This window comes from Pan paniscus, chromosome 10 (genome assembly GCF_029289425.2).
Source record: "Pan paniscus chromosome 10, NHGRI_mPanPan1-v2.0_pri, whole genome shotgun sequence".
Taxonomy (NCBI): Eukaryota; Metazoa; Chordata; class Mammalia; order Primates; family Hominidae; genus Pan; species Pan paniscus.
This window is the reverse complement of record NC_073259.2, coordinates 36,824,777-36,842,215: the sequence shown is the minus strand read 5'-3', so window position 1 is coordinate 36,842,215 and position 17,439 is coordinate 36,824,777. Positions and strand designations below refer to the sequence as shown.

Sequence of the window (17,439 nt, the reverse complement as noted above, 5' to 3'; positions counted from 1 at the left end):
GGGAAGATGGTGTGTGTAGAAGCCTGACCAGGAGCTGAAGGAGCAGCTGAGGGAGGGCAGAGACCAAACGCAGGCTGATGGGAAATATCTATCTTCCCTCTAGTGCCTCCCTTCCTCTCTGTGTCCTGAAGTCTAAGACACTTCTTCCCACTCCTGTATGCATTTATAACACATAAACTCATTCTTCCTCTGCCTAATACTCATCCTTATAAAAACTTTGCATAGCCGGGTGCAGTGGCTCATACCTGTAATCCCAGCACTTTGGGAGGCCGAGGCGGGCGGATCACCTGAGGTCAGGAGTTCAAGACCAGCCTGACCAACATGGAGAAACCCCATCTCTACTAAAAATACAAAAATTAGCTGGGCGTGGTTGTGAGTGCCTGTAATCCCAGCTACTTGGGAAGCTGAGGCAGAAGAATCTCTTGAACCCAGGAGGCGGAGGTTGTGGTGAGCCAAGATCATGCCATTGTACTCCAGCCTGGGCAACAAGAGCAAAACTCTGTCTCAAAAAAAAAAAAAAAAAAAAGGCTGGGGCTGGGCGCGGTGGCTCACACCTGTAATCCCAGCACTTTGGGAGGCCGAGGCGGGCAGATCACGAGGTCAGGAGATCGAGACTATCCTGGCTAACCCAGTGAAACCCTGTCTCTACTAAAAATACAAAAAAAAAAAAAAAAATTAACCAGGCGTGGTGGTGGGCGCCTGTAGTCCCAGCTACTCTGGAGGCTGAGGCAGGAGAATGGCGTGAACCCGGGAGGCAGAGCTTACAGTGAGCTGAGATAGTGCCACTGCACTTCAGACTTGGTGACGGAGCGAGACTGTCTCAAAAAAAAAAAAAAAAAAGGGCTGGGCACAGTGGCTCACACCTGTAATCTCAGCACTTTGAGAGGCCGACGTGGGTGGATCACGAGGTCAGGAGTTCAAGACCAGCTTGGCCAACATGGTGAAACCCCATCTCTACTAAGAATACAAAAATTAGCTGGACCTGGTGGTGGGCACCTGTAATCCCAGCTACTTGGGAGGCTGAGGCAGAGAATTGCTTGAACCCGGGAGGCTGAGGTTGCAGTGAGCTGAGATCGCACCACTGCACTCCAGCCTGGGCGACAGAGCGAGACTCTGTCTCAAAACAAACAAACCCCCAAAACTTTACATAGTAGACAGGCTGCCAACTGATAGTGCTATGCAGTTTAGTTTAGCACTTGGACTGACTTAATTTTTAGGATATATTAAAGAACAGACACAGTCCTATCCTATTGGAGATTTTTGTTAATGAAAAATACAAAACAGATAAATCTGTATTCAACAAAAGTGAATTCTAAAGTGTTGAGGGGAAAGATTATGTGGGCAGTTGGGGAATATGTGTGATGGGTCTGAGCTCATCCAGTAAAACTCTCAAAAGATGAATAGATGCCCTTTTCCTTGAGGAGCTTTCTGCCTGATTTCTTTGTCACTGAGTTTGGGTCCCTGGTTGGAGTGGCAGGAGGAAGGGGTCCACCACGTCTTCTGACTGTCTCTTCCTGATCCCTGGCCCACCTCACCAGAATCACCCAGGACATTTTCCAGCAGTTGCTGAAACGAGGTTTTGTGTGGCAAGATACTGTGGAGCAACTGCGGTGTGAGCACTGTGCTCGCTTCCTGGCTGACCGCTTCGTGGAGGGCATGTGTCCCTTCTGTGGCTATGAGGAGGCTCGGGGTGACCAGTGTGACAAGTGTGGCAAGCTCATCAATGCTGTCGAGCTTAAGGTAAGAGGAGGGTCTCCATGGGAGCCCGGAAGGAGACAGTCCTTATTCTTAAGGGACTCCCTTCTTGTCCCATTTAGGATTTTTATTTTAGCATTCTAGACCTTTAACCAGTGGCCCTTTCTGCCCCGTCTCAGCAACTCGTCATTTAGTTCATTTGAAAAATACTCCCTGAGCACTTACTATGTGCCGAGCACTGTGCTAAGAAACAGACAAGTTGAGTTTATATTTCCCAACCTTTGGTCTTGCATCACACCACCTGATCTACATTTGTTTAGATCCTTCTCTCTTCTTTAAATATCTTCTCTTCTAGCCATTTGTTAATTTATTTCTTCATTCATTTATTCAACATACATTTTTTGAGTCCTTAGAATAGGCCAATTACAATTCTGGGTGCTGGGGGTATGGCAATGAATAAGACAGATTTTATTTAGTATGGTCAGGAGACCAACACTAACTAAGGAAATGATATAGAATAAACTGCCAGGAAAATGTGACAGAGAGTGACTTCTGGGGGAAGATCTAACTTAGGTAGATAGGGAAGGCCTTTCAGAGGCAGTAACATTTGAACTGAGAGTTTAACCAAAGAATTAGGAGCAAGCCAGGCAATAAGAGGTTAAGAATGTTCTAAGCGGAAGGACTAGGAAATGCAAAGGCCATGAGGCAGCTAAGAGCTGAAAAGGCAGAACTGGCAAGGCCAGTATAGCACTAGCACAGTGAGTGAGGAGGAGGGTAGACTGAGATGAGGTGAGAGAGATGGCAGGGGCCAGATCACCAGGGCCTGTGAAGCCATTGTGGGAATTTAGATTTTATTCTGGTGAATGACAAGCTGCTCTGTGGAAAATGGATGGCAGGGAAGCAAGAAATAAAGTATGTTGAAGGGACTGGGCATTGGTGGCTCATACCTATAATCCCAGCACTTTGGGAGGCCAAGCTGGGTGGATCACTTGAAGCCACGAGTTTGAGACCAGCCTGGCCTGTAACATGGCAACCCTGTCTCTACTGAAAATACAGAAATGGCTAGGTGCGGTGGCTCACGCCTGTAATCCCAGCACTTTGGGAGGCTGAGGTAGGCAGATCACTTGAGGTCAGGAGTTTGAGACCAGCCTGGCCAACATGGTGAAACCCTGTCTCTACTAAAAAAATACAAAAATTAGCTGGGTGTGGTGGCGGACCCCTGTAATCCCCGCTTCTTGGGAGGCTGAAGCTTGAGAATCACTTGAACCTGGGAGGCAGAGGTTGCAGTGAGCTTGCGCCACTGCATTCCAGCCTGGGTTACAAAGTAAGACTCTGTCTAAAAAAAAAAAAAAAAAAAAAAACCACAAAAATTATCCAGGCCATGGTGGCGCACACCTGTAATCCCAGCTACTTGGGAGGCTGAGGCAGAAGAATTTCTTGAACCTGGGAAGCGGAGGTTGCAGTGAGCCAAGATTGCCACTGCATTCCAGCCTGGGTGACAGAGCAAGACTGTTCCCCCTCCACCAAAAAAAAAAGTATGGAGAAGGATTTGGAGGCAACAAGGCTACAACCCAGAAATGGGATAATGGTGGCTTGCACTAGGTTAGTAGCACTAGAAATGAAAAAGAAAAAATAGACTTGAGGTATATTTTTGGAGGTAAACTCCACGGAGTTGGATAGACTGGAATTTGGGATGGTCAGGAAAAAGATGCCTTGTAAGTTTTTGGCCTGAGTAGATGGTAGTGCCATCTGTGAACGTGAGTGAGGAGAACAGGCTTTCAGGTGGGATGCAGCCATACTGTTTGGGTTTGTTAAGCTTGAGATGCCTGTTAGATAGCCAGGCAGAGAAGTCAGGTAGACAGTTGGATATTAGGCATATGGAGTTCAGGAGAGAGGTCCTGAGGAATTATAATTTCTCACCTTCAAAAACTCAGATCAAAACTCACGTGGGGCCAGGTGTGGTGGCTCACGCTTGTAATCCCAGGACTTTGGGAGGCTGAGGTGGCCGGATCACCTGAGGTCAGGAGTTCAGACCAGTCTGACCAACATGGTGAAACCCTGCCTCTACTAAAAATACAAAAATTAGCTGAGTGTGGTGGTGCGTGCCTGTAATCCCAGCTACCAGGGAGGCTGAGACAGGATAATCTCTTGAACCTGGGAGGTGGAGGTTTCAGTGAGCTGAGATTACGCTACTGCACTCCAGCCTGGGCGACAGAGCGAGATTTTGTCTCAAAAAAAAAAAAAAAAAGCAACAGAAAAAAAAACAAGCCAGGCACGGTGGCTCACGCCTGTAGTCCCCGCACTTTGGGAGGCTGAGGCGGGCAGATCACGAGATCAGGAGTTTGAGACCAGCCTAAACAACATGGTGAAATTCCATCTCTACTAAAAATACAAAAATAAGCCGGGCGCGGTGGCACGTGCCTATAATCCCAGCTACTCAGGAGGCCGAGGCTGGAGAATCGCTTGAACCCGGGAGGTGGAGGTTGTAGTGAGCCAAGACTGCACCACTGCACTCCAGTCTGGGCAACAGAGTGAGACTTCGTCTCAACAACAACAACAACAAAACAACAACAAAACTCTACTACAAAGCCCTCTCTGAAAGATGGAAAAAACAGCAACAACAAAAAACTCGAAAGTTTTCATTCATTAGCTCCACCTAACTGTTCACTCCATTAGCAATCACCCTTCCATGTTTATATAGTCAGTTTATGCCACACAAATAAATTTATTTTGTAAAGATCTGCACTTGTTTCTTTTTTTTTTTTTTTTTGAGATGGAGTTTTGCTCTTGTTGCCCAGGCTGGAGTGCAATGGCGCGATCTCGGCTCAGTGCAATCTCCACCACCCAGGTTCAAGTGATTCTCCTGCCTCAGCCTCCTGAGTAACTGGGATTACAGGCGCGCACTACCAAACCCGGCTAATTTTGTATTTTTAGTAGAGACGAGGTTTCACCATGCTGGCCAGGCTGGATTTGAACTCCTGACCTCAGGTGTTCCACCTGCCTCAGCCTCCCAAAGTGTTGGGATTATAGGCGTGAGCCACGGTGCTCAGCCACACTTGTGTCTTTTTCCTTTCTTTTTTTTTTGAGACAGAGTCTGCTCTGTCAGCAGCCTGGAGTGCGGTGGCGTGATCTTGGCTCACTGCAACCTCTGCCTCTCAGGTTCAAGCAATTCTGCCTCAGCCTCCCAAGTAGCTGGGACTACAGGTGCACGCCACCATGCCCAGCTAATTTTTGTATTTTTAGTAGAGACGGGGTTTCACTATGTTGGCCAGGATGGTCTCAATCTCTTGACCTCATGATCCGCCTGCCTCGGCCTCCCAAAATGCCGGAATTACAGGCGTGAGCCACCGCGCCCGGCCCACACTTGTTTCTTATATAAGCCATCTCTCCCTGACTTGTAGCTTCCTCAAAGAGAGGGGCTATGTCTTCACTTCATCACTCCTTCCTCCCCTCACACAGCCAAGTACAGTGCAGTGCTCTGTACCTAGCCTGTGCTCAGAGAATGCTTTTTTTACTCTGGTGTGATGGGACAGAGATCTGAAACTCTGAGAACAAATGGAGTTATACTGAGAAGATTTGAGTCTCCATGTTTAGAGCAGGCCACATAGTAGAGTTATTGGAGTGTGAGCCTGAAGCTAAACTAGATGGCAGGCTGAGGAGCTAATCCTTCTCTGCTCCTCCCCTTGCCTGGACCCCTCCCCTGGCCTGCAGGCCTGATCTGTCCTCTGGAATTTTCCTTCGCAGAAGCCTCAGTGTAAAGTCTGCCGATCATGCCCTGTGGTGCAGTCGACCCAGCACCTGTTTCTGGACCTGCCTAAGGTAAGTGAGCTTTTCTCTCAACCTAGTTTTCAGGAGGCCTCTTCTGTCCCCTCTGCCTTAGCCACAAATACTGAGAGCAGATTACTCTTAAAAGTTTTAAATTTCCATTAAGAATTGTACATACTATTGTCAAGAGATGAAATAGATTAAAGGGCACAAAGTGAAAGCCCCAGGCCCACTTGCGAGAGGTATTTACTACTTTTTCCTTTGTGTCTATTCAGAAATGTCATATGCATATAAAAGTATTTTTATGTCTCTCTTTTTTTTTTTTAAGGGATAGGTTCTCACTCTGTCACCTAAGCTGAAATGCAGCATGATCATAGCTCACTGCAGCCTTGATCTCCTAGGACCAAGCAGTCCTCTCACCTCAGCCTCCCAAGTACCATGCCTGACTGATTTTTTTCTTTTTTTTTTTTTGAGACAGAGTTTCGCTCTTGTCGCCCAGGCTGGTGTGCAATGGTGCAATCTTGGCTCACTGCAACCTTCACCTCCTGGGTTCAAGTGATTCTCCTGCGTCAGCCTCCAGAATAGCTGGGATTACAGGTGCCCGCCACCATGCCCGGCTAATTTTTGTATTTTTAGTAGAGACAGGGTTTTGCCATGTTGACCAGGCTGGTCTCGAACTCCTGACCTCAGATGATCTGCCTGGCTCAGCCTCCCAAAGTGCTGGGATTACAGGTGTGAGCCACCGCACTGGGCCACCTGACTAATTTTTAAAATGCTTTTGTAGAGATGGGTTCTCACTATGTTACCCAGGCTGGTGTCAAACTCTTGGGCTCAAGCAGTTCTCCTGCCTCTGCCTGCAAACGTGTTGGGATTAGAGGCATGAGCAACTGTGTCCAGCACTGACCTCCTAATTTGTTTTTTTTTTTGAGATGGAGCTTCTCTCTTGTTGCCCACACTGGAGTGCAATGGCACGGTCTTGGCTCACTGCAACCTCTGCCTCCCAGGTTCAAGCGATTCCTCTGCATCAGCCTCCCAAGTAGCTGGGATTACAGGTGCCTGCCACCATGCCTGGCTAATTTTTGTATTTTTAGTAGAGATGGGGTTTCACCATGTTGGCCAGGCTGGTCTCGAACTCCTGACCTCAGGTAATCCATCCACCTCGGCCTCCCAATGTGCAGGGATTACAGGTGTGAGCCATCATCCCAGCCTGACCTCCTTTTTAAAATACAGTGTTCTTCCTTCTGTACCCTGGGCTTGGAGAAAAAAAAAAAAATAGGCTGGGTGCAGTGGCTTATCATGCCTGTAATCCTAGCACTTTAGGAGGCTGAGGTGGGAGGATCTCTTGATGCCAGGAGTTGGAGACCAGCCTGGAAAACATAGTGAGACACTGTCTTTACAACATAATTGAAAAATTAGCCGGGTATGGTGGTGCGATCCTGTAGTCTCAGCTATGCAAGAGGCTGAGGTGGGAGGATCATTTGAGCCTAGGAGTTTGAGGTTACAGTGAGCTGTGATTGTGCCACTACACTCCAGCCTGGGCAACAGAGTGAGACTCTATCTCTAAAGCATAAAAAAATTAAAGGCCACATGCAGTGACTCACTCCTGTAATTCCATTACTTTGGGAGGCTGAGGTGGGAGGATTGCTTGAGCCCAGGGGTTTGAGACCAGCCTGAGCAACATGGCAAGACCCTGACTCTACAAACAGTGAAACAATTAACCTGGCCTGGGTGCAGTGGCTCACGCGTTAATCCTAACATTTTGCAAGGCCTACCTAGGTGGGCGGATGACTTGAGCCTAGGACTTTGAGACCAGCCTGGGCAACATGGTGAGACCCCATCTCTACAAAAAATACAGAAGTTAACTGGGTGAGTTGTGAGCAGCTGTAGTCCCAGCTACTCAGGAGGCTGAGGTGGGAAGATCACCTGAACCTGGGAAGGTTTGAGGCTGCAGTGAGCCATGATTGAACCATTGCACTGCAGCTTGGGTGACAGACTGAGACTCTGTATCAAAAAAAAAAAAAAAAAAAGAAAAGAAAAAAAGAAAAAATTAGCCAAATGTGGTGGTGCACATCTCTGGCCCCAGCTACTTGGGAGGCTAAGGTAGGAGGTTTGCTTTGAGCCCAGGAGCTGGAAGCTATAGTGAGCCATGATTGCACCACTGCATTCCAGTCTGGGCAGCAAAGTGAGACCCTGTCTCAAAAATAAATAAATACATAAAATATAATAGTCCTCAGGTTGGGTTTGTTGGGTGTTTCCTCATGATTTCAGGCTATGCATTCTTGGTTGGAATACTACATAAATGACATTGTGTCCTTTTCAGAACCACGTGATGGCCATCCCCTTCACTGGGAATCTTAATTTTGTTTGGTCAGGTGTTATTCAATTTGTCCACTGTGTGATTAATATTTTCCCCATTGCAACTTATGAGCAGTCTGGGAATACACTTTATTTTTTTCTTTTCTTGAGATGGAGTCCCGCTCTGTTGCCCAGACTGTAGTGCAGTGTTGTGATTTCAGCTCACTGCAACCTCCACCTCCCAGGTTCAAGTGATTCTCCTGTCTCAGCCTTCGAGTAGCTGGGATTACAGGCACATACCACCATGCCTGGCTAATTTTTGTCTTTTTTTTTTTTTTTTTTAATTGATCATTCTTGGGTGTTTCTCCCAGAGGGGGATTTGGCAGGGTCATAGGACAATAGTGGAGGGAAGGTCAGCAGATAAACAAGTGAACAAAGGTCTCTGGTTTTCCTAGGCAGAGTACCCTGCAGCCTTCCGCAGTGTTTGTGTCCCTGGGTACTTGAGATTAGGGAGTGGTGATGACTCTTAAGAGCATGCTGCCTTCAAGCATCTGTTTAACAAAGCACATCTTGCACCGCCCTTTATCCATTTAACCCTGAGTGGACACAGCACATGTTTCAGAGAGCATGGGGTTGGGGGTAAGGTCATAGATCAACAGGATCCCAAGGCAGAAGAATTTTTCTTAGTACAGAATAAAATGAAAAGTCTCCCATGTGTACTTCTTTCTACACAGACACGGCAACCATCCGATTTCTCAATCTTTTCCCCACCTTTCCCCCTTTTCTATTCCATAAAACCGACATTGTCTTCATGGCCTGTTCTCAATGAGCTGTTGGGTACACCTCCCAGACGGGGTGGTGGCCGGGCAGAGGGGCTCCTCACTTCCCAGTAGGGGCGGCCGGGCAGAGGCGCCCCTCACCTCCCGGACGGGGCGGCTGACCGGGCGGGGGCTGACCCCCCCACCTCCCTCCCGGATGGGGTGGCTGGCCGGGCGGGGGGCTGGCCCCCCACCTCCCTCCCGGACGGGGCGGTTGGCCGGGCGGGGGGCTGGCCCCCCACCTCCCTCCCGGACGGGGCGGCTGGCCGGGTGGGGGTCTGGCCCCCCACCTCCCTCCCGGACGGGGTGGCTGGCCGGGCGGGGGTCTGGCCCCCCACCTCCCTCCCGGAAGGGGCGGCTGGCCTGGCAGGGGCTGACCCCCACCTCCCTCCCAGACGGGGTGGCTGCTGGGCGGAGACGCTCCTCACTTCCCAGACGGGGTAGCTGCCGGGCGGAGGGGCTCCTCACTTCTCAGATGGGGCGGCTGCCAGGCGGAGGGTCTCCTCACTTCTCAGACGCGGCGGCCGGGCAGAGGCGCTCCTCACATCCCAGACGGGGCGGCGGGGCAGAGGTGCTCCCCACATCTCAGACGATGGGCGGCCGGGCAGAGACACTCCTCACTTCCTAGATGGGATGGCGGCCGGGAAGAGGCGCTCCTCACTTCCTAGATGGGATGGCGGCCGGGCAGAGACGCTCCTCACTTTCCAGACTGGGCAGCCAGGCAGAGGGGCTCCTCACATCCCAGACGATGGGCGGCCAGGCAGAGACGCTCCTCACTTCCCAGACGGGGTGGCGGCCCAGCAGAGGCTGCAATCTCGGCACTTTGGGAGGCCAAGGCAGGCGGCTGGGAGGTGGAGGTTGTAGCGAGCCGAGATCACGCCACTGCACTCCAGCCTGGGCACCACTGAGCACTGAGTGAACAAGACTCCGTCTGCAATCCCGGCACCTCGGGAGGCCGAGGCTGGCGGATCACTGGCGGTTAGGAGCTGGAGACCAGCCCGGCCAAAACAGCCAAACCCCATCTCCACCAAAAAAATACGAAAACCAGTCAGGCGTGGTGGCACGCGCCTGCAATCGCAGGCACTCGGCAGGCTGAGGCAGGAGAATCAGGCAGGGAGGTTGCAGTGAGCAGAGATGGCGGCAGTACAGTCCAGCTTCGGCTCGGCATCAGAGGGAGACCGTGGGGAGAGGTAGAGGTAGAGGTAGAGGGTAGAGGGTAGAGGGTAGAGGGAGAGCATTTTTGTATTTCTAATAGAGATGGGGTTTCACTATGTTGGCCAGGCTGGTCTCAAACTTCTGACCTCAAATGATTCACCCGCCTTAGCCTCCCAAAGTGCTGGGATTACAGGTGTGAGCCACCGCGCCCAGCCTTGAGGGAATACACTTTAAAGACCATGCAATACTTTGCTCTTCGTGAACAAAATATTCCCTATAAATGTAGCATTCATTGATCATTCTTACCTGAATCAATCTTTATTATGGTGATTTTCCAACTCTACCACTACCCTCTATTTATCCTTCTCCCTCCATTTATTTTTTAATTTAGTTAACTATTTATTATCAGTATAGACTCATGGATTCCTATTTTTTTCAATTTCTTATAATCCTTTCCTGTCCTAAATTTATTTTCATGTTCAAATTGTTACTTATTTCATCAGTAGGAACGTATTCAAGGTGGCTTGTCTGCTTTTGAGATCTCCCATCATGTTTTAAACACTTCCTTAATTTGTGGCATAAAAAAATACTCTAGGTTCATCTGGTTCAGCCTTGAAATCAACCATGTCACCAACCTTGAGTTTAATTTAGTAGGGAACAGTATTAGATACCAAAATCTAGGTGGTAGATGTGCTCATTGCTACTGGGTGTCTTTGCTACTAGGACCTTTTATCAAAGAGAGTTGGTATTTGTTTTTTGTTGTTTGTTTGTTTTGAGACAGGGTCTTGCTGTCACCTAGGCTGGAGTGCAGTGGCACTATCTTGGCTCACTGCAATTGCCACCTCCAGGATTCAAGCGATTCTACTGCCTCAGCCTCCCGAGTAGCTGGGATTACAGGCACCTGCCACCACACCCAGCTAATTTTTTTTGTATTTTTAGTAGAGACAGGGTTTCACCATGTTGGCCAGGCTGGTCTCCAACTCCTGACCTCAGGTGATCCGCCTGCCTTGGCCTCCTGAAGTGCTGGGATTACAGGCGTGAGCCATTGTGCCTGGCCAGTTGGTATTTATTTTAAGTTCACACGGACACCTGCAATTTCAGTCCATCCCCACAGAGTTCTTCGTCACTTTCTCTTATTTATTTCATGTCTCTATCTACCTTCTTCCACTGTAGGTGTCCTGGTTCTCAATAGGCATCAGCACATTTACTTATTAGCTCAATCCTACAATATACCTAAAACAATTTCAGAATTGCTTTGCTGGTATGTCTCCAAAAAAAATAACCTATTAAAAAGAGTTTAGGATTTGTTGGCAATCCTGATTCCTCCCCTAGACTAAGGGTATATAGCCAAGTGTGTTCAAACAAAATTTTTTTCTAGAGACAGGGTCTCACTCTGTCACCCAGGCTGGAGTGCAGTGGCACAATCATAGCTCACCGCACTCTCAAACTCCCGGGCTCAAGTTATCCTTTTGCTTCAGCCTTCTGCATAGTTGGGACTACAGGCGTGTACTACCATGCCTGGCTGATTAAAAAAAATTTGGGCATGGTGACTCACGCCTGTAATCCCAGCAGTTTGGGAGGCCAAGGCAGGCGGATCATGAGGTCAATAGACCGAGACCATCCTGGCCAACATGGTGAAACCCCATCTCTACTAAAAATACAAAAATTAGCCAGGCTTGGTGGCACCGACCTGTAGTCCCAGCTACTCAGGAGGCTGAGGCAGGAGAATCGCTTGAACCTGGAGGTGGGGAGGTTGCAGTGAGCTGAGATCGTGCCACTGCACTCCAGCCCGGGCAGCTGAGCAAGACTCCAGCTCAAAAAAAATTTTTTTTTGGTTGGGCATGCTGGTTTACACCTGTAATCCCAATGCTTTGGGAGGCCAAGGCTGGAGGATTGCTTGAGCCTTGGAGTTTAAGACCAGCCTGGGCAATAGAGTGACACCCTACCTTAAAAAAAAAAAAAAAAAAGAAAAATTTTTTTTTTCTTTTTTGCACTTCCTCAGCTGGCCATGGTGGTTCATGCCTGTAATTCCAGCACTTTGGGAGGCTGAGGCAGGAGGATCGCTGGAAGCCAGGAGTTTGAGAGTAGCCTGGGCAACAAAGCAAGACCCTGTCTGTATTAAAAAAAAGAAAAAATTGGTTGGGCACGGTGGCTTATGCCTGTAATTCCAACTTCCAACACTTTGGGAGGCTGAGGCGGGAGAATTGCTTGACCCCAGGAGTTTGAGACCAGGGTGGGCAACTTGGTGAAACCCATCTCTACTAAAAATACAAAAATTAACCAGGTGTGGTGGCACGTGCCTGTAGTGCCAGCTACTCAGGAGGCTGAGGTGGAAGGATCACTTAAGCCTGGGAGGTTGAGGCTGCAGTGAGCCATGATGTGCCACTGTACTCCAGCCTGGGTGACAGTGAGACCCTGATATGGACAAGATTAGCACATCCTCTGCACAAGAATGACATGCAAACTTGTGAAGTGTTCCATATTTTTAAAAATTAAAAAAAAATTTTTTTTTTAGGGACAGGATTTTGCTGTGTTGCCCAGGATGGTCATGAACTCCTGCCCTCAAGTGGTCCTCCTGCGTCAGCCTTCGGAGTAGCTGGGATTACAGGCGCAAGCCACTGCCCCTGGCTGTGTGTTAAAAATCTAGTTAAGGCTGGGCAGGGTGGCTCACAACTGTAGTCTCAGCCCTTTTGGAGGCTGAGGTGGGCACATTGCTTGAGCTCAGGAGTTCAAGACCAGCCTGGGCAATGTGGCAAAACCCTGTTTCTACAAAAATTACAGTCTGGCATGGTGGTGTGCACCTGTGGTCCCAGCTACTGGGGAGGTTGAGGTAGGAGGATTGCTTGAGCCCAGGAGGTTTAGGCTGCAGTGAGCTGTGATTATGATTGCACCACTGCACTCCAGTCTGGGTGACAGAGCAAGACTCTGTCTCCAAAAAAAAAGTTATATATTGCCAAATTGTGCTCCAAAAAGGTTATATGTGTTTATCCTTATGCTAACCATATATGAGACTTTCCTAAATCAGCCCTCTTTCTCCGTTATCTCAGCTGGAGAAGCGACTGGAGGAGTGGTTGGGGAGGACATTGCCTGGCAGTGACTGGACACCCAATGCCCAGTTTATCACCCGTTCTTGGCTTCGGGATGGCCTCAAGCCACGCTGCATAACCCGAGACCTCAAATGGGGAACCCCTGTACCCTTAGAAGGTTTTGAAGACAAGGTAAAAACCCTTTTTTATTCATATCGTTCAGCCTTGGTGTTGAAACCCTGGGCTAGCAGAGTAGACTGCTGATTATGTCTTGTTTCAGTTTGAGACTTTGGATTGGTCCCTAACATGTTTACCTCCTTCTGACCTCCAGGTATTCTATGTCTGGTTTGATGCCACTATTGGCTATCTGTCCATCACAGCCAACTACACAGACCAGTGGGAGAGATGGTGGAAGAACCCAGAGCAAGTGAGCAGTTCTTGGTTAGGCTGTGCATGGGGAGGGTAGGCGGTAGGGTGTGGGTGTTAGGGTTGGGTGTCTGGTCTTCCTTGGGCCTTTGAAGAAGGTCTCAGGAAATCTCTCCTAACCACATTCCCCTAGGTGGACCTGTATCAGTTCATGGCCAAAGACAATGTTCCTTTCCATAGCTTAGTCTTTCCTTGCTCAGCCCTAGGAGCTGAGGATAACTATACCTTGGTCAGCCACCTCATTGCTACAGGTAAGTACCCTGGAAGACTACTGATGGGGTGTTCATAGGAAATGAGGGGTGAGGCAGTACTTGGAAAAAGATCTTGGAGAGCTGCTATCTTGAGTTAGGAGTTGAGCTGAAATAGGAAATAATTAAAATGAGAACTCAACCTAGAGAAACGAACAAGAACCTGAAGAAAGCAAAAGTCTAAAGCTAAAACTCTTTAGTAGATATAAGCAAAGAGAAAAAAGGGCCAGAATGGATAGGAAGGGACTCCCAAAATCTGAGCATACCAGCCCCTTAAGGAGAAATGTTGCTAGACACCCATAGTTGAGGTTAGAAAGAGGAAAGAAGGAAGAGTTAGTGGGCTAGAGAGGGGAAGGATGTGATGTGAGCAGATGGTTCTCACTCATTCTCCTCTGTCCAGAGTACCTGAACTATGAGGATGGGAAATTCTCTAAGAGCCGCGGTGTGGGAGTGTTTGGGGACATGGCCCAGGACACGGGGATCCCTGCTGACATCTGGCGCTTCTATCTGCTGTACATTCGGCCTGAGGGCCAGGACAGTGCTTTCTCCTGGACGGACCTGCTGCTGAAGAATAATTCTGAGCTGCTTAACAACCTGGGCAACTTCATCAACAGGTAGGACTTGGTAAGGGGTCAGAGTTAGCAGTGAGCTGGGGTGGGGCTCATTTTCCCTCAGGAGATGGGAATGTGGAGAGAACTAGAAAATGGGCAGGAGGCTGTGAGGACAGTGTGGAAAGTTGATTTCTATTAATTGGGATCTGTTCCTAGCACATACTAGGCTATGTGTGCTTGATGGAACAGTTAGCTGTAGAGATGTGATTTAGCAAAGTTGGTTATAAAGTGGGTTTTTGTAAATTGTTTCCTTATCACTGTTCTTTGTAGAATTGAAGATGTATTCTCTCTCAGCAAAATAGTTCACCTGCAGATCATTGAAAAGTTTGGCTGAAGAAAGGGGTTATTTTGGTGTGGGGGTAGGAGGCTTCTGTGGGCTGGGCATGGTGGCTTACATTTGTAATCCCAGCACTTTGGGAGGCTGAGGCAGGAGGATCACTTGAGGCCGGGAGTTCAAGACTTGCCTGACCAACATAATGAATCTCCCATCTCTACAAAAGGAATCAGCCAGGCGTGGTGGCACACACCTGTAGTCCCAGCCACTCAGGATGCTGAGGCGGGATGGTCTCTTGAACTTGGGAGATTGAGGCTGCAGTGGAGCAGTACTCGTACCCCTACACTCCAGCCTTGGCAAAAGAGGGAGATCCTGTCTCAAAAAAAAAAAAAAAAAAGGCTTCTGCTATACTCTTCAGAGTTTTTGTTACCTTAGGCTCACATTCTATCATTGGTGCCTATCTCAGCTCTTCTGCAATCTAAAGCAGTATCCTCCAGAATTTAGGATTCTTTAGTCACACTCTCTGAGCCCTGGACCCTTATAGGTCAGTCCTGCTACTCACTTTCAGCTTTGGTAATTAACCACATTTAATAAATAGTCCTTACCTACAGGAGTTTGAGACCAGCCTGGCCAACCTGGTGAAACCCTGTCTCCACTAAAAATACAAAAAGTAGCCGGGCGTGGTGGCGCACATCTGTAATCCCAGCTACTCAAGAGGTTGAGGCAGGAGAATCACTTGAACCCAGGAGGCAAAGGTTGCAGTGAGCCAAGATCATGCCACTGTGCTCCAGCCTGGGCAACAGAGTGAGACTCCTCAAAAAAAAAAAAAAAAAAAAAATTAAAAAAAAAAAAAAAAATTAAAAAAAAAAAAAGTACTTGCCTAGAGTGTTTGATAGCAGTTAACACATACTCAGCTTGGTCATTTTGAGTAATGACTTTTTTTTTTTTTTTTTTGAGACGGAGTTTCTCTCTTGTTGCCCAGGCTGGAGTGCAATGGCGCGATCTTGGCTCACTGCAACCTCTGCCTCCCGGGTTCAAGCAATTCTCCTGCCTCAGCCTCCAGAGTAGCTGGGATTACAGGTGCACACCACCACGCCCGGCAAATTTTTTGCATTTTTAGTAGAGACGAGGTTTCACCATGGCCAGGCCAGGCTGGTCTTGAACTTCTGACCTCAGGTGATCTGCCCACCTCGGCCTCCCAGAGTGCTGGGATTTTAGGCGTGAGCCACTGCACCCGGCCGAGTAATGACTTCTTAAAAATAAGAGGTACAGTTGTTTAACTTAATCAGGTTTCTTATGTGCAGAGTCAGATTCTTAGGGGAGAGAAAGAGTAAATAATTAGTTAGGCCTTGTCTACTAGCTTCAGGGAGCCAGGAGTTACCTGTTCCAGGCAGGAATCCTGAGAGAATGTACAGCTGTGGAAATTGGGTGAAATTCTAACAAGGAGACTGGATAATAACTTCCCCTCTTTTTTCCACTTCTGCTTTCCTACTCCCAACCAAGAGCTGGGATGTTTGTGTCTAAGTTCTTTGGGGGCTATGTGCCTGAGATGGTGCTCACCCCTGATGATCAGCGCCTGCTGGCCCATGTCACCCTGGAGCTCCAGCACTATCACCAGCTACTTGAGAAGGTTCGGTAAGTAACTGACACCTCTGTCTTTTCTGCTGGCGTGTTGAGAGCCTCCTTGTATTGGTCTCTGTAGGATATTACACCTTGGCCTGCTTCCTCCCTTCCCAGGATCCGGGATGCCTTGCGCAGTATCCTCACCATATCTCGACATGGCAACCAATATATTCAGGTGAATGAGCCCTGGAAGCGGATTAAAGGCAGTGAGGCTGACAGGTAGGTAAGCGGGGAGGGTTGGCTAAAGGCATAAAGTGGCTTGTAAGCTGTATCCTCCTGGAGGTCTTGACTAATGTCTCCTCTTCCTCAGGCAACGGGCAGGAACAGTGACTGGCTTGGCAGTGAATATAGCTGCCTTGCTCTCTGTCATGCTTCAGCCTTACATGCCCACGGTTAGTGCCACAATCCAGGCCCAGCTGCAGCTCCCACCTCCAGCCTGCAGTATCCTGCTGACAAACTTCCTGTGTACCTTACCAGCAGGACACCAGATTGGCACAGTAGGTGGAAGAGCCAGCCTCTCTTAAAATTGATACTCTTGCCATGCAGCTTTTGGAGTGGGTGAGAGAAGACCTAACATCTTTCCAGTGTTACTTTGGTCATGGGACTCCTAAGTTTCTGATACAAAGTCCTTGGTAGTCGTTCACAAGTCCAGAATTATCTGTACATCTTCATTGTTCTTCATGCCAGAAACCAGAACCTGGCACACAAAACTAACTGGTAAACAGATATTTGAAGAAACACTGTGATCACCTAGTCTCCATAATGCTAGCAGATAGTGGGCAGGGAAAATACAGGAAAGCCATTTCCTCTTTGACACAAAATGAAAAAGTAAGTACACTGCTAAACTTCTGGATCAGCCTAGCATCCTTGGAGAGCTTAAAGAATTTTTGACCCTACAAATTATTTGGGGTTTCATAGGGAAAGCTACAGCTAATTTCCTAAAATCAGCAGATATTAACTCAGTGTTAAGCTCGTTCTTTCTAAAACACATCAGAGATTGGGGTTGGAGAGGTCATCTGTATAGTCTATGGTAGAGTCTGTATCCAATCAGTAGATGATTCTGGAACTCTTTTTTTACAGGTCAGTCCCTTGTTCCAAAAATTGGAAAATGACCAGATTGAAAGTTTAAGGCAGCGCTTTGGAGGGGGCCAGGTGAGAAAGCTAAAGGCTGTGCCCTGGCTCCACAACAGCCACAGCATCACTTCCTTAATTTCCCTAAGTAGTCCTCACCCATCACTCTTTCCATCTTTTGGCCCTGCCGCTTCCTCACTTACAGTTTTTCTTTCCTGTCTTAGCTAGAAGAGACCTTCGACTTAAAGGTAACCACTTTCCCTCTGAGATGCTGTATAAAACTGGAGGTTAGGGGATATTTATGGTTGCTGGTGATAACTTTGTTGTTCTCCAGGCAAAAACGTCCCTGAAGCCAGCAGTTGTAGAGACTGTTACAACAGCCAGGCCACAACAGATACAAGCGCTGATGGATGAAGTGACAAAACAAGTATG

At 48.3% G+C, this 17,439-nt stretch overlaps 1 protein-coding gene and 1 pseudogene across 5 annotated transcripts in view; both read left to right on the top strand.

Annotated features, from left to right (window-relative positions):
- MARS1 (methionyl-tRNA synthetase 1) overlaps positions 1–17,439 on the top strand; it is a 39,370-nt gene that overhangs the window by 21,618 nt on the left and 313 nt on the right. For 3 of the 5 annotated variants that reach the window (XM_063593387.1, XM_034935574.3, XM_034935572.3), the window contains 12 exons: positions 1,539–1,740; positions 5,440–5,514; positions 12,776–12,946; positions 13,086–13,181; positions 13,314–13,431; positions 13,829–14,042; positions 15,817–15,948; positions 16,051–16,155; positions 16,247–16,433; positions 17,017–17,088; positions 17,232–17,255; positions 17,342–17,434. In XM_063593387.1, coding sequence (XP_063449457.1) covers positions 1,539–1,740; positions 5,440–5,514; positions 12,776–12,946; positions 13,086–13,181; positions 13,314–13,431; positions 13,829–14,042; positions 15,817–15,948; positions 16,051–16,155; positions 16,247–16,433; positions 17,017–17,088; positions 17,232–17,255; positions 17,342–17,434 — 1,489 coding nt within the window. The remainder of the gene's footprint in view (positions 1–1,538; positions 1,741–5,439; positions 5,515–12,775; positions 12,947–13,085; positions 13,182–13,313; positions 13,432–13,828; positions 14,043–15,816; positions 15,949–16,050; positions 16,156–16,246; positions 16,434–17,016; positions 17,089–17,231; positions 17,256–17,341; positions 17,435–17,439) is intronic. The other 2 variants (XM_055095480.2, XM_034935573.3) reach the window with 1 other exon arrangement.
- Positions 12,117–12,215, top strand: LOC112436764 (U6 spliceosomal RNA; annotated as a pseudogene).